The sequence below is a fragment of the Scyliorhinus canicula genome, chromosome 5, assembly GCF_902713615.1.
Source record: "Scyliorhinus canicula chromosome 5, sScyCan1.1, whole genome shotgun sequence".
Lineage (NCBI taxonomy): Eukaryota > Metazoa > Chordata > Chondrichthyes > Carcharhiniformes > Scyliorhinidae > Scyliorhinus > Scyliorhinus canicula.
The window spans coordinates 164,169,550-164,193,195 of NC_052150.1; the positions used below are offsets into that span (position 1 = coordinate 164,169,550).

The 23,646-nt window shown below is 41.9% G+C and overlaps 1 protein-coding gene across 3 annotated transcripts in view; it reads left to right on the forward strand.

Moving 5' to 3' along the window:
- The window catches only part of mindy3 (MINDY lysine 48 deubiquitinase 3), a 141,810-nt gene that overhangs the window by 86,157 nt on the left and 32,007 nt on the right, over positions 1-23,646 (forward strand). For all 3 annotated transcript variants that reach the window (XM_038797948.1, XM_038797949.1, XM_038797950.1), the window contains one exon: positions 1,802-1,874. In XM_038797948.1, coding sequence (XP_038653876.1) covers positions 1,802-1,874 — 73 coding nt within the window. The remainder of the gene's footprint in view (positions 1-1,801; positions 1,875-23,646) is intronic.

Here is a 23,646-nt window from a genome sequence, read left to right on the forward strand (position 1 = left end):
CTGGGTATATTGTTTTGACATGACTGGGAATTTTTGGAATGTTTCATTTAATTGTGAACAAACTTTTTTAAACCATGCACACCATATTCAGGAATTCAATTTCCAGAAATAGGAACGTAGGAGAAGAAGTAGTCCCTTCAGCCTGTTGAGCATCAGTTAGATCACGGCTGATCAGCTAGCTCAAGGTCACTTTCTTGTGCCATCCCCATACCCCGAGATGTCATTAGTATCCAGGAACCTATCGATTCTATCTTGAACATGCTCGATGATTGAGCTTCCACAGTTCTGGGGTAGAGAATTTCAAAGATTCGCCCACCTGAGTGAAGAAATTTCTCGCCCTCCTCACTCTTCAGTGGCATGCTCGGGCTGGTTTAGCTCACTGGGCTAAATCGCTGGCTTTTAAAGCAGGCCAGCAGCACGGTTCGATTCCCGTACCAGCCTCCCGGGACAGGCGCCGGAATGTGGCGACTAGGGGCTTTTCACAGTAACTTCATTGAAGCCTACTCGTGACAAGCAATTTTCATTTCATTTTTCATTTTCCTTAGTCTGAGATTGTGTCCCTTAGTTCTAGACCAGCCAGGGGAAAACATCGTATTTACATCTACCCTGTCATGCCTAGTAAGAATTTAGTCAATGTCAATGAGATCACCTTTCATTGAAACTGAAGAGAATACAGGCCTAAATACAGGCTTTGACAAAGAGTCACCCAGACTCTACGTTAGCTCCCTTTTCTCTCCACAGATGTTGTCAGACCTGCTGAAGGTGTGCAGTACTTTCTGTTTTTATTTCAGATTCCAGCATTCGCAGGAATTTGCTTTTATCCTAGAATACAGGCTCAGTTTCTAATAAGGCAAGCTCCCATCCCAGGGATTAATCTGCTGAACCTCTTACACTCCCTCTGTGGCAAAAATATCTTTCCTTATTAAGGAGACCAAGACGATGGCAGCACGGTGACGCAGTGGGTTAGCCCTGCTGCCTCACAGCACCAAGGTCTGAGGTTCGATCCCGGCTCTGGGTCACTGTCCATGCGGAGTTTGCACATTTTCCCCGTGTTTGCGTTGGTTTAGTCCCCACAACCCAAAGATGTGCAGGTTAGGTGGATTGGCTACGCTAAATTGCCTCTTAATTGGAAAAAGAAATGAATTGGGTACGTTAAATTTTTTTTTTTTTAATTAAGCAGACCAAGACTACACAAAACTCCCAAGTGCGGTCTCGCCAAGTACTCCTGTACTCTAATCCTATAGCGATGGAGGACAACATACCATTTGCCACTTTAATTGCTTGCTGCAGCTGCATGATAGCTTTTTGTGACTCAGGAACAAAAACCTAGGTCCCTTTGGACAACCATGATGTGGAGATGCCGGCGTTGAACTGGGGTGAGCAGAGTAAGAAGTCTTACAACACCAGGTTAAAGTCTAACATGCTTGTTTCAAACACTAGCTTCCGGAGCACTGCTCCTTCCTCAGGTGAACCTGGTGAACTTTAACCTGGTGTTGTAAAACTTCTACCTTTGGACAACAACATTCTCTCTCACCGTTTGAGAAATACTCTGCATTTTGTGTCAAAGTGGATAACTTCAGACTTTTTCTCATTGTGTACAGAAGAGTACTTTTCATTCACAATGCTATGATTCATATTTTCTCGTGTCATAATGGAATATTTTGTTAAATGCTTTATCAAAATTGTGCAGTATAGAATGCAAGTCTTGTGTTTGTTGATGCCTATATTTTTCTGTGTTTTAAGGAGAAAAATGAATTTTTAACAACTGTAAATCTTTATACAATGTATTTTTTTCCTGTAGGAAATGTCCTTAGTTGCCCCAGAATCTCCCTGGGAACAAGCTAGAAGAGTATTCCAAACATATGATCCTGAAGGTAAAATTATTTTAATTTAATTTCTTCGTATAATTTTTTCATAGACCCTTGCAAATTTATGTTATAAACTATTGCACAAAAGATCTCACTGTTTGTGAGAAGAACAAGCATAGTAATAGTCATCTCAAATATGATCTGAGAAAAGAAAGATACAAATTTTAAACTTAAAATACCCAATCTGTGTCTGGGTCAGTAGTCTCTCTTTTGGAATAATTGTCTCTCAGTATGTTAATCCCTCTGTGAAGCTCTTTGGCCCATTTATAGTTATAATTATATCATAAATGCAAGTTGATGAATTCTGATGAGGTTTGTGAAAACTTTGTACGGGTATACAGTCGTTTGGTGTAACGTGCTCTATGCCAATTTAATACAAGTTTCTTTTTTTTTGTTTTTTTTTTATAAATTTAGAGTACTCAATTATTTTTCTTTCCAATTAAGGGGCAATTTAGCGTGGCCAATCCACCTAACCTGCACATCTTTGGGTTGTGGGGGTGAAACCCACGCAGACATGGGGAGAATGTGCAAACTCCACACGGACAGTTACCCAGGGCCGGGATTCGAACCCGGGTCCTCAGAACTGCAGTCCCAGTGCTATCCACTGCGCCACATGCCGCCCAATTTAATACAAGTTAATAAATGGCAGTGACTGAGACCTGATCCACCCCTAGACCCTGCCCACCCCAGACCGCACCCCCTCCTGCCACTAGACCCCGCCCCTACACACCAAGACTCCGCCCCCTCCCCCGAGACCCCACCACCTCCCATTTTGATAATTTGAAGCAGCAATGTATTTACTGAAGTGCTGGTTCTTGAGTACCCTAGCTGGTCGTGCACAGTAAAAAGCAAAATGGTTTGAAGTGATGAAGCACTGGAATGTTTCTGTGGCTTGTCTTGGTGTGGCTCTTTTCCCTCGATACGCCATATCAACTGCGTAATATTATAGTTGGGCGTCACCCAGGTTTCATCCGAATGATCGATCAAATGATCCAGGTAATTGATTTTGTTTCTTCCCAAAACAGCTTGGGTTTTGTCTGCCTTTCTCAATCTGCATGCTCCGATTTTTGTATTTTAAATAATAGCCAAAGATAGTTCTCATCTCCTTTTGTAAGAGTTCTGAGAGTGCTTCTTAACATCCCAAGTTTCATTTAAATTGCTTTTACTACTGGATATCCTATACCACGCAAGAGTTCTCATGCGTCTTCAAAATTGGGAGAGAGCTGGGACAGAGCATGCTCCGTGAAACCAGAGTGGTCAGAGCCTGCGACTGTGGCATGACAATTGGCAGCAAAATATCATATGACTTTTAAAATGGCAATTTACAAATATTTTTTTTTTGAAATGTTTTTAATTGAGTTTTCATATTTTATATCCAACAAATTACAAATTATTAGAGAAGGAAAAAAAAAACACGCAAAAATTAACATGTATATTTACAGGTAAGCATCTTCATAATAACAACTGTGGCCGCCCCCTTTAGCCGGCATACATATTTTACATTTCCCAATATGGCCGAGGCACATGTTTATAGGCAATTATTTACAGATTGGTTTTGGGCCTTAGCTAGCCATCAAACCCCCATAACGAACCCGTAGCCCCCCCCCCCCCCCCCCCCCCCCGCCCCCGGCCTACCTTCCCCCGATTCCCGTCCATTTTCCCCTGATTCTTGGCCGCCCGACTATTCTTCCTCTTGTTCGTTGGCCACAAACAGGTCCCGGAACAATTGCATGAATGGCTCCCACGTTCTGTGGAAGCCGTCATCTGACCCTCGGATGGCGAATTTGATTTTCTCCATTTGGAGAGATTCCGAGAGGTCGGACAGCCAGTCTGCAGCTCTGGGCGGTGCTGTTGACCGCCAACCAAACAGGATTCTATGGCGGGCGATCAGGGAGGCAAAGGCAAGGGCGTCCGCCCTCCTCCCCAGGAATAGATCTGGCTGGTCTGAAACCCCGAAGACCGCCACTATCGGGCATGGCTCCACCCTCACCCCCACCACTTTGGACATATCCTCGAAGAAGGCTGTACAGTACTCCACAAGTCTGGGGCAAGACCAAAACACGTGGGCGTGGTTGGTCGGGCCTCTTTGGCACCGTTCACATCTGTCCTCCACCTCCGGGAAGAACCTACTCGTACGGTTTCTTGTTAAGTGGGCTCTATGTACCACTTTTAGTTGCGTCAGGCTGAGCCTTGCGCACGTGGAGGTGGAGTTGACCTTATGCAGTGCTTCACTCCAGAGTCCCCACCCTATCTCAATCCCCAGGTCGTCCTCCCATTTCATTCTTGTTGCGTCCAGTACGGTGTCGTCCCTTTCTACCAGTCGGTCATGCATGTCGCTACAGTTCCCTTTCTCTAGGATACTTGCGTCCAGTAGGTCTTCCAGTAGTGTCTGTCGTGGCGGTTGTGGGTGCGTCCTTGTCTCCTTTCGTAGGAGGTTTTTGAGCTGCAGGTACCGTAGCTCGTTCTCCCCAGCTAGCCGAAATTTCTCTGTCAGTTCGTCCAGTGTTGCGATCCTGTCGTCCATGTATAGGTCCCTGACTGTCAGTGTCCCCCCGTCCTGCCTCCACCTTTTGAAGGTGGCGTCAGTCAGTATTGGTGTGAAGCAATTTACAAATATTGACTCAAAAATGTGAAATAGATGTCTCTTATACCAGTTCCTCAACAGAAAAATAATGTCATACTGTAAGCTGAAGTACACATGGGTTTCTATCTAAGTGCAGGAGCTAAACTTGTCCAGCATTTCTATCTCTGTAGGTTCCATACTAATATACAATGAATTGAAAAATGCACTTTTTAAATGCCCTCAAATGGTTGCCGGCACTGGCAGGTAACAACTTGATTCCAAATGAACTCTTATTATAAGCTTAATTGGACAAATTAGCTGCTTGAATGTGGTCACAAGTCGCAGATATTGTTTGGTAGCTCTTTCCAACCTTTCTGTTTAAAAAAAAAAAAAAACAGGCCAGACATCCCTTGTATTTGTGGCACGGATCTCTCCATTAGTTTTAGCTTTCATGATGCATTTAATTCAAAATCCTCAAACTTGTTTACAAAACTCTTCATGGCTTCACCATTGTGAGCTATGTAAATTCCAGCTCTTAATTTTCTTATGACACCAATTCTTCAACTTTGACTTTCCTTTGCTCCAGTTCCAATATTGGAGCCGTCAGCTATTTTAGGCCTTGTCTGTCCTTTTATTCTTTTTTTAAGGGATGTGGGTGTTCCAGACTGGCCAGCATTTGTTGCTCATCTCTTATTGCTCTTGAGAAGGTTATGGTGAGATGCCTCAAACCACTGCAGTCCATGTGGTATAGGTGCACCTGCAGTGGTGTTAGTGATGGAGTTTTAGGACTTGTCTGGATGATGGATTTGGACCCAGTAACAGTGAATGAACTCGCCATTCCAAGTCAGTGGCTTGCAGGTGATTCCATGAATCTGCTGCCCTTGACCTCCTGGGTGGTAGGGGTTGCAGATTTGAAAGTTTCTGTTGAAGGAACCTTGGTGAGCTGCTATAGTGCATTTTGTAGATCGCTCACACTGCTGTCACTATTCATCGATTGTGGAGGGAACTAATGTTTATTGTGGTGGGTGGTTGCCAATCAAGCATGTTGCTTTGTCCTGGGTGGTGGCAAGCTTCTTGAATGTGTTGGAGCTGCACTCATCCAGACAAGTGGAGAGTATTCCATTGCGCTCCTGACTTGAGACTTGTAAATGGTGGACAGGCTTTGGGGAATCAAGAGGTGAATTACTCGCCAGAAAATTCTCAACCTCTGACCTGTTCATGTAGCCAGAGTGGTCCAGTTCACTTCTGGTTAATGGTAACCCCACAGACTGTAGTGTGGGATTCAGTGATGGTAATGCCATTGAATGTGAAGGGGTGATGATGAGATTGTCTCTGGGTGGGTTGATATGGTCATTGCCTGGTACTTGTGTGGCATGAATGTTACTCGCCACTTATCAGCCTGACCCTGAATGTTGTCCAGGTCTTGCTGCATATGTATCTTGCTTTAGTATCTGAGGAGTTAGAATGGTACTGATTGTGCAATCATCAGTGAACATCCCCACTTCTGACCTTATGATGGAGGGAAAGTCCTTGATGAAGCAGCTGAAGATGGTTAGGCCTAGGACACTACCCTGAGGAACTCCTGCAGTGATGTCCTGGGATTGATATGATTGACCTTCAATAACCAAAATTATCTTCCTTTTTGCTAGGTATAACTGCACTGAGTGGAGAGATTTCCCCCTGATTCCCTTTTTTGGTTTCTTGAAGTCAAAGGTAATGCTCTCACCTCCCCTCTTGAGTTAAGCTCTTTTGTCCATGTTTGGGCCATTGAACTGTAATGAGGTTAGGAGTTGAGTGGCCTTGGCAGAACCCAAACTCTGCATCACTGAGCAGGTTATATGTGACTATGTGCAGCTGAATAACACTGTCGACGATATTTTCCATCATTTTACTGATGGAGAATAGAGTTATGGGACAATAATTGGTTGGGTTGGATTTTCCCACTCTTTGTGGGCAGTTTCCCACATCATCGGGTGGATGCCAATGTTGTAGCTGTACTGAAACAAGGGACATGGCTAGTTTTGGAGCACAAGTCTTCACTATTTCAGGAATGTTATCAGGGTCCATTACCTTCAGTTGTTTCTTGGTACCATGTGAAGTGAATCAAATTGGCCAAAGAATGGTATCTGTGATGCTGGGGACCTCAGGCGGAGGCTGAGATGGATAATCCACTCAGTACTTCTGGCTGAAATTGGTTGAAATGCTTCAGCCTTTCCTTTTGTACTGATATGCTGGACTTCCCCATCACAGAGGGTGGGAATGTTAGTTATTTAATTGTCCACCAGCATTTACAACGGCGGTATAGTTCTAATCAAGGATAGTGTGTGGCTTGGAGGGGAACTTACAGGTGGTGGTATTTCATGCATCTGCTGCCCTTCTAAGTGGGTTTGGAAGGTTACAGATTGTGGTTGAATACAATTCTGCTACTGTTGTTCTGCAGTGCCTCATGAATGCCCACTTTTGAGCTGCTAGATCTGTTCTAAACCTATCCCCTCTAGTGGTAGTGCCACACAACACAATGTGGTACCCTCAGTATGAAGACTGGATAGGTGAACCCTAGGTCAAGTAGGTTTTTCCCTCACCAACTGCTACAGGCCCATGCTGTCTGCGGGACTTGGCCAGCTCGGTCATTAGTCATATGACCCAGTCACTCTTGGTGATAGATATTGAAATCCGTCACCAGAGTATATTCTGTGCCCTTGCCACCCTCCATGCTTCTTCTAGTTGGCGTTCAACGTGAAGGGGTATTGATGCATTTGCAGTAAGTAGTAATTAGGATGTTTTCTTTCCCATGTTTTACCTGATTCCACAACTTCAAAGTTTAAGACTCCCAGGGCAATTCTCCCCTGACTTTAAACCCTACAGCCATCTCTGGTGGGTCAGTCCTGCCAGTGGGACAGGTGGCATCTGGGACATTGTAAGATATGATTTGGTGAGTGTGTCTGTCGGGCTGTTGCTTGTGGAACAGCTATTCCAATTTTGACATATACCCCCCAATGTTATTGAGGAGGATTTTGCAGTCTGGATGTGCATATCTCATCTTCGGTGTCTTGGTCGATCCAGTTTTATTCCTTTTTGTCTTGGTGGTGATTTAGTATAACTGGCTCACGAGGTCATTTCAGAGTCAGCCACATTGCTGTGGAGTCGCATGTAACCATGGGTGGCACGGTAGCACAGTGGTTAGCACAGCGCTAGGATCCCAAGTTCGATTCCCGGCATGGGTCACTGTCTGCGTGGAGTCTGCAAGTTCTTCCTGTGCCTGCGTGGATTTCCTCTGGGTTTCCTCCCACAATCCCGAAAGACGTGCTGTTAGGTAATTTGGACATTCTGAATTTTCCATCTTTTCAGCACAGTAAGATGAACCAATGTTAATTCAGGATAATGGGAGCATGAATTGTCACAGACGTCAGCTTTCCTTGCCAGCATTTTGAGCAGAACTTTAGCCATCAGTCCAGATGTAAGTTGTTTGAGTGCAGATTCATGCCTGTGTCTTGAGTTGCCTTTCCTTTTTTGCCTGGCAACACTTTATCCAGGCTTGAGGGGTATGGGACTGCTCAGGAACCATCAATCCTGTCTTAAAATCTTTACAATGTTCATCATCCAATTCTGACTTTCCCCTCCCCTTTCCTGTTCCCATCACTTGTCTGTTCCCCACACATATCCAAATTTGCAGCAAAAGCAATGTAAATGAGGTGGTATGGAAAATCGATTAGAAATAACTCCCACGTAAGAATTTGTAAAATCTACCTATACCTACTCAGGTCTAAACTGCATCAAAAATTCTGGAATTAAATGAAAGCAAAGTTATGGAAAATCAGGTCTGGCAGCATCTGTGGAGAGAAACGGAGTTAATGTTTTGAGTCAGATATGACTCTTCGGAATCAAAATCCCTGCATTCATAATTCTCTACTAAATTGATTCTAAATCTCCATAAATGTTTATTATATGCTTCAACAGATGCCACATACAAGTATAATGTAAATTGATTCCTTAAAATCAGGCCCACTGAAAGAAATAAGCGTTGATCAACTACAGAATGAAGTGGGTAGGAGAAAAGAAATACTGCTGACTTGTGCTGGACTGGCAGGAAATGAACTTCACATGCTGGGCAAGCATTCAGATACTTAAACTGGTGCAATCTGGTGGTATCTACTGAGGAATGTATAACAAATATCTAATCTGGATGGATCACTACATAAGCAAATAATGGGAAGGGCTTTAATCACAGGGTCATTATTCAGCCCCAAATTAAATATAGCATTTTTGGATTGGATTCCCAATAGAGCTTTTTCTTTTTTTTTTAAAAAGAGCTGCATCCCCTAGATTAGTACAACTGTAAATACAAATTGTGCTCCAATACTGATTTTTAGATTGTGCTTTTAGTCCTGTGGCGTTGCTTGCAGATCAGGACAGAAGTTTTTTTTTAAGTTGTAGGAATTGATTTTGTTGCTGAAGTTGCCTTTCAGTACAGCTTACTGTTCCACTGAGATCAATTTGACCACCATTTTCAATTTTATGCACCAGAATGCATACAGGGGCAGCACGGTAGCACAGCTACCGTGTAGTTGCTTCACAGCTCCAGGGTCCCAGGTTCGATTCCTGGCTTGGGTCACTGTCTGTGCAGAGCCTGAACGTTCTCCCCATGTCTGTGTGGGTTTCCTTCGGGTGCTCCGGTTTCCTCCCACAGTCCAAAGATGTGCAGGTTAGGTGGATTGGCCATGCTAAATTGCCCTTAGTGTCCAAAAAAGGTTAAGTGGGGTTACTGGGTTATGGGGATAGGGTGGAGACGTGGACTTGAGTAGGGTGTTCTATCCAAGGGCCAGTGCAGACTCGATGGGCCAAATGGCCTCCTTCTGCACTGTAAAGTCTATGATTCTATGAATGCAGCTTTCAGTTGATTAATTAAAATTGTGTTTTAATTTTTGAAATTTGCACAGTTTGTACAGCAAAATGTCCCATGTCACTGCATGAAGCTGGGAGGGGGGAGCAAAAGAAGTTGAGAAAAATTTGGATGAAAGACGGGGGGTTTTTGAGGAGGCTTTTCTAGGTGGACAGAGTTGCAGTGAAGTCGATGGGGGGTTAGGAACAGAGTTATTGAGTGCAGGATGATAACAGCTGATGTTTCTACTATCAATGTTGGAGCAGAATGAGGGGAATTGCACTAAAGGCCACCCATTCCAATACTGTAAATAACAATACCTGATTGTATTTATCAGGGAATGTAAAACGGATGATATGGGTTAGAATATACAAAAAGATAATGAAATTTGATGAATGAAACCCGTGAGCTAATGTGCACCATTTCTGTTTAAAGCAACACAGACAAGTCTTGCTGCTGGCAAAAGTTCTGGCGTATCGAAAGCTTGGGCATGCAATCTGACAATACAGTAGCAGTTGTTGAGTTTGGTGGCTGAGAAAGTGCTGTATCTAATCAGCTTACATTTAGAAGATGGCTTGCATATCTGTTGAGGAGCTGTAGCATATTGATGTGGGATAACAGGATTTCTGGAACAGAATCCTGGCCTTCCTGAGGCAGTGGCAAAGCAGGTATTGAAACCTGTTCAGTTCAGCTTTCCCAACATCCAATCAAGCTTCCATAAACAGACTGTAAGTCCCATATGAACTGATCCGATTGGCATGTGTGAATGTAACAATTAATTAATCATTCCTGATGAATGCAAGATGTAAAGCCTTGACAAAATGCCTTTTTTTCAACAATACTCAAGTTTTGTACTGCCAAACAACTGTTAATTAATTTCCAATCACGGTATATCAATCACTGTATATCAATTACTGAGAAATTAAGCAGCTTTCCTACCACATTTGCTTGTCCTCCAGTAGATTAAAACTAACATGCTGCATAGTTGTGTAGCGTTAAACATGGTTAGATACAGAAACAACACTTCTTTAAAGACATACAATTAGAATCAGCCCACAAGGAGTTAACATTTTTAAGTTTGACATAACAACAAAACAGGTGTCTATTTACGATGCACCATCAATTCCAATTCATCATTGAGATTTAGGCTTTTCTTGTCAGCCGAAAGATGAGAACGTTTGTAAAATTATGCCATGGCCTGCCATCCTGAGTGTCGACTGGGCATGCAAGAATGCAACCTCGCCACTCTAACAAGCCTTAAAAAAAAATGAAATGAATGAAAATCGCTTATTGTCACGACTAGGCTTCAAAGAAGTTACTGTGAAAAGCCCCTAGTCGCAACATTCCGGCGCCTGTTCGGGGAGGCTGATACGGGAATCGAACCGTGCTGCTGGCCTGCTTGGTCTGCTTTAAAAGCCAGCGATTTAGCCCTCTATGGCCTGCTGCCATTTTACACTAACTTGATCAATGAGTGGACATCTTGGAGAGCTGTTGGCCAATCAGTGGTGAGAAATGGCATTGCAGTGTTGTGCATGAGCTCAAGTCCTGGGACCACACTTGGTACGCCAGTACCAGTGGTCCTGGGATGTCCTTGGGGGTACTGGGATGAGGCGTGTGTTAGGGGTGTGGGGCAGGAAGGGTTGGGGCTCCTAGGTCACTAAGCGTCCTAAATCTGAAGGGACTTTCAGATTGAGGCTCTCCCCACCCCCTCCCGCCCAAGATCGAAATCCAACTGGTACGTGCCAGTCTATAAATTGAGGCTGGATTGGAAAAAGACCATTAAGTGGCCACTTAAAGACTTTAATAGGGGCATGAGGAGGCTTCCCATCAGAGACCCTGCCTGCCCCACCATAAAATTGTCCGGCCCGAGTGGGTTGGATCCCAGGGAGAATCCCATCCATGCAATTTTACACCCATCCCACCTCGGAACCCACTGGGGTTAACAAAAGTTTTATTGCTAAAACTCACTAAAGCTGCAGAAATTATTAGCAAAAGGTTTGAAATGTTACAATTATATCCAACTATCTATTAATGCACGCAATCCCACCAAATATGTAAAAAGTAAAATTCTATGGAGTATACAATATTAAAAACTTGGCCAAATATGCAAAAAAGTAAAATTCTACGGAGTATACAATATTAAAAACTTGGCCAAGTAAAGTATATATTTTTTAAATCCCCAAGTGTCTAAATGCTTGTTTACGGCTGTCTGGTCCCGATCCACAGTAGCTGCTGGTTCTTGGGGTTTCTCACTGGAGTGGTGTTGATTTTGTTACGATTCTGGTTGGTTTTATAACTGGACAGGAAGATCCCAAAATGGAACCCTGGCTCGAAAGTCTGTAACTTTGACTTTAAAAAAAAATAAAATACAGAGGAACAGAGTCACAGGATTGCTAATCAGTTTTAACAACAAGATAAACAGTTGTTAAACATGAAAAAATTGTATTATGATACGATACTCCTTTACTCCTCCCTTATCTTAACAATTACACCCAGATTTTAAGATTAACATAAATTATAAAGAGTCTCTTAAATTAGAGTGGCCTCATTAACACAAAATCCCTTTCGAGTACACACGATGATTGTGAATGACAGTGGATTTCTCCTAAGGCCCCCCATATGATTCTGTGACCCCCCCCCCCCCCCCCCCCCCCCGACCACCACCCCGTCTCACTGAACTGCGGCTTCCACACAAGTAATTTCAAATTCCGTTTTCAAAAGTCACACTTTCAAATCTTTTAAATTATTCATTCCCTCCGCTGCTGTTTCCATTTAGGTATTGCTTTCATGTTTTGCACCTATTCCTTAATATTTCCTTTGCCTTAAAGGCTTTTACACAAATTCAGAGGTCTAGCCCCCACCTATTTCTACAATTATTTTAAATAATGTGTCCCAAACTTATAATTTTTCACAAACCTTGGCACTGCTGCAGATATTTTTATGACCTCTCATGATCCAATACTTTTTCAACTCTGACTTTACTGAACAGTAATCTGCTCTGATTCCCAGTTTCCTCTGTTCCATTAACTCCAGATTTGTTTTAACTTCTCTAAATTTATCTAGTTTCCTTAACTAGCAGGACTTTAGATTTGCGGCATCTGCTTTCTTAACCATTACCCCATAGTATGTTTTTTCTTCTAGCAAGGCTGAGAGGTCTGTTCTCTCTTTAGCCTTCTAAAAGCAACTGCTTCGAGCAGTGCTAAGAGCTGCCTTCTCTATCTACAACTGAAATCAAATTAACTAAACTAAAACTTAAAAGCTTCTCTGTTACAAGGCCCTAGTTGCTAAGCAACCACTACTGGTTTATTTACTCTTCACACCATTAACCCACTTAAAGCTATCCCTTATTTCTAATGTCTAACAAAAATATCAATCCCTTAAAACTGCCTTTGTTTTGCTAACAATTCAGAATTCCCCTCTGAATTCTCAGTTTGCAGCAATGATGTCCTCTGGTGAATTTTTCAAATTACAACTTTGATGAGAGAGGTTTCGGAAGAAAGAGAGATGGGGTAAAGCTCATGTGGTAGTTTTTCTCGCTACTCAAAATCTACTGTCATATTTTCATACATAAGGGACGCAGTGGCCTAGCAGCATTGTCGGTGGACTAGGAATCCCAATCTAGTTTGAGGATGCAGTCTGCTCATTCATATATCCTCCAAAAAGTTAATTTCTTTGTATTTCTGCATATGACTTATTTAAAGTTATGAGCTGAAAGAGTTGCTTCATTCACTTGACTTTGTAGTAAAATGTTAGTTTTTTTGCTGATGGAAATGGGTACAAACCAAAATGAACCTCATCAGCTCCTTCAAAAACTTGACAGCCTAGGACATTAGTGCACGCTGGCAACCTAACTGACTTATTTTAAGGAAAGTAAAACTTCAGAGTATGCAGTGATACCTGGCTGCATATGATTTCATGTACTGAATAGTATGGAGACTAGTAATTGTACAGTTTGCCTTGCCAAAACCAACAAACTTTGTGTTGGCTACCCTCCAGCTATGCAGTAGTGATATGAATTAATGTTCTGCAGTGCAGAAGTTCAGCAGAACTTTTCCTGAGCTACATGCCAGCACTTTTCTTGAGGTTGCATGCAGCCAGTGTAATTTTTATTTCATATGGACACGAGTCCTTAAAAGGTCTCAGAAACAAGGTATAGTTTGAGTGAGAATAATTGAAATATATTCACAGAAACAAAGGTAGGGTAGGGAATGTTAGTCTGTCCTTTTATTTTGAAGCTGAGGAAGTTGCACTTCTTTTACATAGTTTTAAGATTAGAGCATTGATTACTATCAAGAAATACTTTGCTGAAGACAAAACAAACCGTTCTGCCCTCTGAACAGCGTGTACTTGGTTAGATTAAGTGTATTGTTTATCTCTAACTCTCCTCTACTAGAGCTGCTAACTCAACCAGAATATAGTCTTATGAGTGTTGACAACCCTGGAGTACCACATCCAAGAGACGACTCCTCATGTTTGACCTGCTGAAGTAGTAGTGTTGGGAAGGGGAAGATCACAGCTCACCCTAATCCTGTGCTTACCAGACATTAAAACTAAAAGGAAAGAGAGAATGTTATGGCACAAACAGATCTGCTGATCTTGCTCTCATTTTTAAAATGAATATATGGATTTTGCTTCAAAAATGGTTTGTGGCAAAGAACTCCATCTTTTTGATTGGTTCATGTGATGTGGGTGTTGCTGGCTCGGCCAGAATTTGTTGCCCATCCCTAATTGCCCTTGAGATGGTGGTGGTGAGCTGCTTTCTTGAACCACTGCAGTTCCTGTGGTCTCGGCACACCCACAGTGCTGTTGGGGAGGGATTTCTAGGACTTTGACCCAGCGACAATGGAAGATATATTTCCAAGTCAGAATCGTGAGTAACTTGGAGGGGAACGTCCAGGTGGTGGTGTTCCCTTGTTCTGCTGCCCTTGTCCTTCTAGATGGTAAGGTCGTGCATTTGAAAGGTGCAGTCTAAGCAGTGCATCTTTTAAATGGTGCACTCTCTTGCCTACTGTGCATCGGTAGTGGAGGGAGTGAATATTTGGGGATGGGGTGACAATCAAGTGGGCTGCTTTGTCTTGGATGGTGTTGAGTTTCTTGAGTGTTGCTGGAGCTGTGCTCATCCAGGCAAGTGGGAGACTTGTGCCTTGTCGTGCAATTGGGAAGTGAATACGCCACAGGATGCCTAGCCTCTGACCTGCTCTTTCAGCCGCAATATTTATGTGGGCAACAGGGCAGCACAGTGGTTAGCACTGTTAGGTGAATTAGACATTCTGAATTCTCCCTCTGTGTACCCGAACAGGCGCCGGAGTGTGGCAACTAGGGGCTTTTCACAGTAACTTCATTGCAGTGTTAATGTAAGCCTACTTGTGACAATAAAGATTATTATTTTTATATTATATGGCGAGCCCCGTTTAGTTTCTGGTCCTTAGTAACTCCCAGGATGTTGATAGTTGGGAATCCAGCAATAGTAATGCCGTTGAATGTTAAGGGGCAATGGTTAGATTCTCCCTTGTTGAAGTTAGTAATTGCCTGGCACTTCTGTGGCGTGAATGTCACTTTCCACTTATCATTCCAGCCTGGGCATTGTCTAGGTCTTGCTGCATTTCGACATGGGCCACTTCAGTGTCTGAGGAGTTGTGATGGTGCTGCAAGGTGTGTAATTATTTGTGAATATTCTGACCCTATGATGGAAGGAAGGTCATTGATGAAGCATCTGAAGATGGTTGGGCCTAGGACTCTACCCTGAGGAACTTCTGCAGTGATGCCCTGCAACTGAGATGATTGACCTCCAACAACCACAATAAACATCCTTTGTATTAGGCGCAACTATCACCAGCTGCTTAATCAATGACCTTCCTTATGTTGCAAGGTCAGAAGTGGAGATTTACGCAAATGACTGCACAATATTCTATTGAACATTAGCAACTCCTACTAGCAACTCCTCCAACATTGAAGCATTTCATGTCCAAATGCAACAAGACCTGGACAATATCCAGGCTTGGGCTGACAAGTGGCAAGTAACACAGATGGAATAAAATCTCTTGAGTTTTGCAATCACTTTATAACTAAAACTCCATATTACCGGCAAGGTTCTAATGAACCTCTACTGCACCCTACCTATTGTATTTGTTTCCTATGATCGAGTGCCTAAAATTGTGCGTAATACCCAACTGCAGCATAAGTAGGTGAGCATTGCATTTTTGTTTTATATTCTCCACCACCACTATGTAGAGAACTCGTCATATGTTTATTTTTAATGGCCTTAACTATTTTTCCTGTCATCATCTAATGGCCCTCATATGTTCTCACACCTGCTGTTCTTTTACTGCCATGTTAAAATCTTAACTATTGTTTCCTTTTCCATTCTTACAAACTATAGTGAGCTGGTGTTTGTAATAAGAATTACTGAGGGAAGCATGTGTAGTTAAATGTGCAGATCCAGAAGTTGCTATTGAGGATCTACCACTCCTCCACAGGATGCACTGTTGCACTGAAACAAATGCAACTCTTTAAACTTGCTGGACTAGCCCACTTCCACACACACACTGACTGAAAAGGTTGTAGCTGCTGTATTCAGGGGTAAGAATGTTTTTAATAGCATGATAACCATTATTGCTAAACTAAATCTTTGTAGTCCAATTTTGTTGAAAGAAAATATGTTAATTCATTTTTTAAAACTTTCTCTCTTGCCACAATCCTATCTTTTTATAATTTTTTATTCCTCTTCCTTTATATGATTAAAACCTAATTTACATTTTATGTTTTGGGCTTGCTGATTTATAATGTCTGAGGATCATAGAATGATAGGTTTACGGCACATAGAGACCTTTTGGCCCATCATGTCTGCCAGCCAAAAAAAAGATTCACCCACCCATGTGGTCCGTAGCCCTGTAGATTAGGGCACACGAGGTGCCCTATTTAAAAGACACCTTCAGATCTTTCAGTTTCCCCAGAACCTTCCGCTTAGCGATGGCCATGACACTCACCTGTGCCCCCTGATTCTCCTGGAGTTCTGGTATGCCACTGGTGTCTTCCACCGTGAAGACTGGTGCAAAGTACCTTTTCAGTTCCTCTGCCATTTCTTTATTTCCAAATATTACCTCTCCAGCTTCATTTTCCAGTGGTCCAATGTCTATTCTTGCCTCTCTCTTACCTTTTATATATTGGATAAATAATCTTCCAATCTTCTTTTATATTAGTAGCTAGCTGACACTCATATTTCATCTTTCCCCCTTATTGCTTTTTTAGTTGTCCTCTGCTCGCTTTTAAAAGCTTTCCAATTCTCTGGCTTCCCACTAATCCTCGCCAATTTGTATGCTTTTTTTTTGCTTTTATGTTGTCCTTGATTTCCCTCATCAGCCATAAGCCTCGTCCTCCCCTTTGCAAATTTCCTCCTCCTTGGGATGAATTTCTATTGTGCCTCCCGAATAACCGCCAAAACCTCCTGTATTGCTGTTCCACTGTCTTCCCTGCTGGGCTCCACTTCCAAATAACTCTGATCAGCTCCCCCTCATGTTTTTGTAGTTACCTTTATTTAATTGTAATACCATTACACCTGGTTCCAGCTTCTCCCTCATATTCACATTTGAAACTGCTTATGTAAACAATCAATCCTATTCCCTGCTCTATCTCCATAGCCCTACAAGTTCATTTTCCACATGTATCAATCCAGTTTCCTTTAGAAATCATTCATCATCTCCACTTCATTGCCACTTGCTGCATAAAACAGTTCTGCTTCACATCTCCCTTGCATCTCTTGCCCAAACCTTAAATCTGTTTTAATTATTTATGGGTTATATGTTGACCCGAACATGGAAGAACTTACCTACCCCTCTTTGAATGATGGCAGAGGATCTTTTTGTGTCTATCTAGAGGACAGATGGGGCATCGCATTACATCTCATCTGAAAGATGGCACGTTGAACAGTGTAGTACACTGTTGGTATTGCAGTGAAGCACTAGAACTGATTATTTGCTAATGCCTGTGGTATGGAGCTTGAATCCATAACATCTTATAATTTATGCAAGAGTGCCAGTACTAAGCTGAGGTGACGCTTTTTGAATATCCAGCAGTTATTTGTTAATGGACAGCAGCCAGTGATTGTTAGCTTTATTCTATTATACGCGTTTTTATTTCCTTGCATTACAGCTCCTATCCTTCGGGCACATATTGCTAAATGAAAGGCCAACTTAAATTTTGAGTAAAAACACCTATTAAAATTAATCACAGGCAGCTACTCTTCAGTGATGTTGCCATAGGTTGAAAGCAATGAAACTTGACATAGCTGGTTGCCTTGAGGAAAAATAAAATATAGTTTTCTTTTGAAAGGAATATACTTCTGAAGCTCTCCTTTCCAAACAGATATTGGGGAGAACTTTTAAATCCCTTTCAATATTGGTTGGAGAATTAATTTACCATGTGGTAAATCCACTCTTGGATATTGCACAATCAGTTGATTGTGATGTCTTGCTGTCATTGACCTGCAGTTTATTCATTGTATTCAGATAATCTCTAAATTAGGTGCCTGTCATATTGGATGTTCTCTTCATTCTTTACGACAAAATGTTATTGGTCCACAATAAAACAGATGTAAAACCAGATGTATATACTGGTCACTTTGTGTAGACGGTGATTTATTGTTACGTTTTTGCAGCATTTGGATATGCTATAGCAGTTCAAATATAGTCCAGGACTGTAAAGTATGTTTGTTAATGAGAATTGCCCTTGATAATTGCAGACAGAAAGTCTGATCTTATTCTTTGACCAACACAAGTCGACCCAACTATGCTACATACTCAATTTTGAGCTCTTAATGTATTTTGCTGCTGCTTTTAATACATTTCGCAGTAACTGTTTTCAGCCAAAACAGAGCAAATGCCAAATATATTGAATGCTATAATTGACGGTAGTAAAGTGCCCAGAGTATTTTTGTGAGTAGTTATTTTAACAGACAACATTGTTTCTGAGTAGTTCAATATGTTTAAGCAGCATACACAATTTCTGGATGAGAGCACGATTACGTGTTGAGTTTAATTCATGAAAATTTTAAAACTTTTAACTAGTTTTTGAATCCAGTTGTATTACACATGGAATGAACCTGGAGTTTCATTGTTCCCTCTTGTGTATCTGCTTTATTCATTCCAAGTTGTATCCTTCATACAACTTAGTTTGTCTTTAGTGAATGCAAAAATCATACTGGTGAATGATGAGGCAAATGCTACATTTTAAGACATGCTGCTTTAGAGATTTCCTGCCTTACCCCAGTAGAGTCTTTTTTGAGACATATTGCCCTACTGTGTGCTAAGGATGACTACCAATAAACTGAAGCCAGTAGCGTATCATTTTGCATCATACAAATGGAAAAACAAAACTGGGATTAACTCAGTCGAGAATGAGAGTCAGGAGTGAGAAGTACAGTTTTTGCTGTCGGTCTGGCTTTTTGTCCACTCCATTTCAGTTACACAATACAAATGAACAAATAATGCAATGCATATCTATTCTATTATAGGTAGTTGGATACAATTGTTTTGTAGTTGGCATTACTTCATTTTATTCATACGTTATCCAAAACAATTGGTATTTAATCATGAGTAAATTGAAACTCTTTCTATCTTGTGCTTGTTGATTTGAGCAACACTTGTCAATACAGCATAAAATGAAAACTGAAAATCCTGGAAATATTCCGGGCTCCCAGCATCTCTGGAGAGAGAAATAGAGTGAACATTTCAGGTCAAGGACCTTTCTTCAGAACCATCTTTGAACAAGTGAAAGGGGGAGAGGGGGAAGAAAGAATAAAAGGAAGGCCCGTGATAGTTTGGAGGGCAATCTAGCCGAGATTAATTGACAGAAGATTTTATTAATTCTCTTCATTCACTTGAGGAAAGAACAGTGCTCCGAAAGCTCGTATTTGAAACAAACCTGTTGGACTTTAACCTGGTGTTGTAAGATTTCTTACTGTGCTCACCCCAGTCCAACGCCGGCATCTCCACATCAAAATCTTTTGATGGTACAAAAGGCAAAGGAAGTGGCAATAGATTATAGTAAATAAAAAAAAGATTTTTCCAGAGTGGGTGAGTGGTTTGATACAAGAAGCATTGGAGCACACTACTAAATCTAAATTGTGATATAACATTGAGTCACTTGAGCTTGCATGTCACATGTTGCTCTTTAAGGCGACCCCATTCAGAAACTTTCTGAGCAAAGCTGAATTGTATTTACTATCTAGACTAGTCCAGAAAGTATATAACAAGCCAATCTTTCAAAAATATGCAATAATCAGTTGATACTTCGAGCTACTGCCAAGGTGCCTCGTGCATCATAATTTTAGAGCTGTGAATTGTATGGGATTTTATGACCACTCAAATATTTCTGTCCTGCCCAGTTTGTTCTTCCTCTTGCCTGGCTCTAATAGCTGCTGTGCTGATTTTTAATTAGCATCTAGTGACACCATTTTTCTAATCTCTGTTGTTCTGCAGCTCATTAATCAATTTCGCACCTTTCACTGTTTATCCCAAATTAAAGTGTGAAATGCTTGGGTATTATGTAATCCTTTTCACCTCAGGTACTTAATCAGATAATTTTCTGTTTTGAGTCCTGTAAAAAGTAAACACGCTAAATGTGCAATGCAACTGCACCATACAGCTGCAAATCGGAAGCATCAGCAGATTGGATTGATACTTTTTCAATGCACAACAGACACTGAAACATGCATACCACTTAATGCCACTAAGAGGAAAAGTTGGAATTTGGAAATAAATTGAAATATGCAGTGAACCGCGTAAATTAAATTCTGCAGAAGCAGAAAACGAAGTAAATGCTGGGGGGGGAGGGTTTAGCAATGTAGATAATATGTGTAAAGATTCAAATTAAATGTATATAGTCCCTTTAACAAGGAAATGAAATATGATACTTCACACAAGAATAATCGGACAGAATCCTCTCCGAGGAGAGCAAAATACTGTGGATGCTAGAAAACCGAAACAAAAGCAAAATGCTTCATAAACCCAACAGGTCTGGCAGTATCTGTGGAGAAAGAAACTGTTGACGTCTCGACTCCATATGACTTCTACAGACCTGACGGAAGAATAGAAATGTAATAAATTATATAGTTGGGAAGGGGGACAGAGGAGGTGGTGCAGAATAGAAGGACAGGGTTCAGTCAGAGAAAAGGAGAGATTGACAAAGATGTCATGTACCATGAGACAAAGTGGGTGTTAATGGTAGTATTAATGACTGAAGAAGTGCTGATAGTGCCATTATGGTAAGGTAGCGGAATGTGTTAATCAGAATAATAAACAGTGCTCAGTGAAAGCAAACTTGAAAACAAGGAGCAGAAGGCCTTGTAGGGGAGGAGAGGTTAGAATTTGACTAACCAAGGAAATCAAAAAACAAAAAGGAGGTAAAGATGGGAGGGGAGAATTTGTTGAACTCCATGTTGAGCCCAGAAGGCTGTGATATGGTGTTGCACGTTTTGCTATGGGTGTAAAACGCGTTTATTGGGGTGTATTAACTTGCCTGTGTTAAAGGCCGTGTGCTTAACACCACTAGGCTCTGTCTATGTATTTTCAGCTCAGGAGTCGCCAGTTGCCATATAGACAACTCACATATATTCCAAGGTCAGGTTCAAAGTAATAAAACGATACACCGATTAGTAAGTTCCAAACGATCAATATTTATTATACAATTATAATAAATACGCATGCACACACTAAGGGACTAAGCTATGATTAAACTAAGCAAACAGAATACTTAACTACACAGGAACAGGCAAGGTCAGGGAGCGAGGCCTTCGTCCCGGTCTTGGTCTGCAACCTTCAGAAAGCGTGCTGGTCACTGGGGGGTCTAGCGGGCTTGGTTCGCGTAGCGAGCGTCGTATTGGCACTTACGGTTCGGCGGCTGGTGCTCAACGGCTGGAGTCAGGATACACGTTGGAGGTCTTGGTCAAAGCCGGAGCACGAAACAACAGACAGGACCATGTGTGGGGGTCTATATTTATAGGGGTCCCCAATGTCCTTCCCTCTTCCTGGGCGGGCTTTACCTTTAGGTATCGATTGGATCGCTTCCAATCGATATCTTTTGAATTCCTCCAATGTGAGGGTCTTCCTCGATGGTGGGGGCGGTTTCTATAGTGGATACTTCTGGTGCCGCTCTGTCTAGACATCCACTTAAAGTATCTTATTCAAACCCAAATGTTGCCATTGTGTGTGCCTAGATCTGGACTGCCTCATTAGTATGTAGAAATTTCTGCCATTATCACCTTTGGTTGGAGATCTTCCACCTGGCCAGAAACTGGTTTTGCTGCTTGCAAAATGCTAATGAGTGTTTGCAGGCTGTTTGCCTTGGCTAAACTGTTTTTCCCTACAGTCTTAGCGATTCTCCATTTTGTTTGGTTCAGTGTCCATTTTAGGTGGCTACAGTGGCTACAATGGACAATTATGGTGTTCTTCCAGTTTGGTTGTCTCAACATTGGAGAGACTTGGCGCAGACTGGGTGACTACTATTCAGAATATTTTTGCTCTGTGCACAAGCTTGCTCCCACCCCAAACCTTCTGATCCCTTGCTCCCTTGCCATTTCAACTCAGCATCTTTCTCTCATGCCCGCTTGTCCGTCCTTGGAATGGGAAGTCGATGTTTTGCCAGTGAACATGGAGATGGTGGGGGGGGTCAATGAATATGACTTGATACAGAACATAGAGTGCCGACCCACTTAAGCCTCCACTCTATCCCCGTAACCCAATAATCCCTAACCTTTTTGGTCACTAAGGGAAATTTATCATGGCCACTCCACCTAACCTTCATGTCTTCGGACTGTGGGAGGAAACCGGAGCACCCGGAGGAAACTAATGCAGACACGGGGAGAAGTGCAGACTCCGCACAGACAGTGACCCAGCCGGGAATCAAACATGGGACCCTGGAGCTGTGAAGCGTGCTACCGTGCTGCCCAAAGGTTAGAACATGGGCAGCAGAGTTTGGGATGCGTTCAGGTATTTTAATGTGGGAAGGTGAGAGGCTAGCCAGATGAGCTATTGAGTTGGAATAGACAAGTATGGAGTATTTTAGATCTGAGAACATTCTAGAATGCAAGGCATAGGATTTGCTCTTCGTGTTGCCTTCTCAGTTTATCCATTGGTGGAGAATGTTTAAAGAGAGTGGAGAATGCCCCCACCCCCCGGCCAATCCCCAATTAGCATCACCACTGTGAATGCTTTATATCCTGCTGCTACCCACAGACTGCTTGAAGAAATCTTAATTTTTTAAAAAAGGAACATACCATAAAGAAGCACTGTACATGTGTGAGCAGTGCAGTGATTGTTTACATTTATAATTCCAGACATCAGCTGATCTCCAAATAAGTTGGGAGAGGAGAGGAAACTAATATCCAAGGATATGAACTGGCCATGGGAATGAGGTAACAGCAGCCAGGTCCCTGTTTAGCACTTTCCCAAATTTGAGCTTGCTTCAGAAATCAGGTAACCAGTCTTGGGCTAGTAAGTGAACAAAAGAAAAAAATTAAATGTGCAAACATTGCCACCTTTGGTGGAATCGCATGTCATGGCAGCCTCACATAATTTTATTGATGGCAAGTGGAGACTCTTGGTCATGTAGTTTTCCAAAAGGACATCAGATTAAGTATGTATTCCTGAATACCCTTTGAAATGTAAAATCAACTTTCCAGAGTTGATGCTCTCTGTTCTCTTGATCTTAATTTTGTATTCATGTCCCTTATTCAAGACCCCAGCCAGCACAATTCGAAACAAGTCTGTTCATCTCTGCTCTGCCCCATTCTTACATAATTTCCGACAATTCTGTTAAATCCTCCCATAATCTCCTCTGTTCTAACTGCATGAACTACAATTTTTAAACTCCTTTGCAGTTATATTTTGTCAGACCAGACAAGATGCCAGTGACACTGAGCTGTTCAACATATTGCCTCAATCCACCTGATAATATAGAGACTATATAGATTCGCAATATAGTGTTCAATAGCCCCGTCACAAAGCAACAGTATTCCATTAGCTTTTAATGATCTTGGAGTTCTACTTCGTACAAGGGTGGTAAAGATCATCAATCGGAAGCTGGTGCGACTAATATGGCGTAAAACAAGTGCAAAAGCAGTTAATGATGTGCTACTGTACATACTTGTAATGAGACCAAGCAGTGCATGTGCAGCAATAATATTTTGAGGTACAGTTTAGGTGGAAGACATTTTGTCTGTCATTCCAAACTATATGAAGTGACTATCCTTTTTTTATAGTCATGACTGTACAGAGTGTTGCAACTGACAATCAAATGAAATTTACTAAACCGGTTAAATTAGTTTCTCAACGGCTATGGTC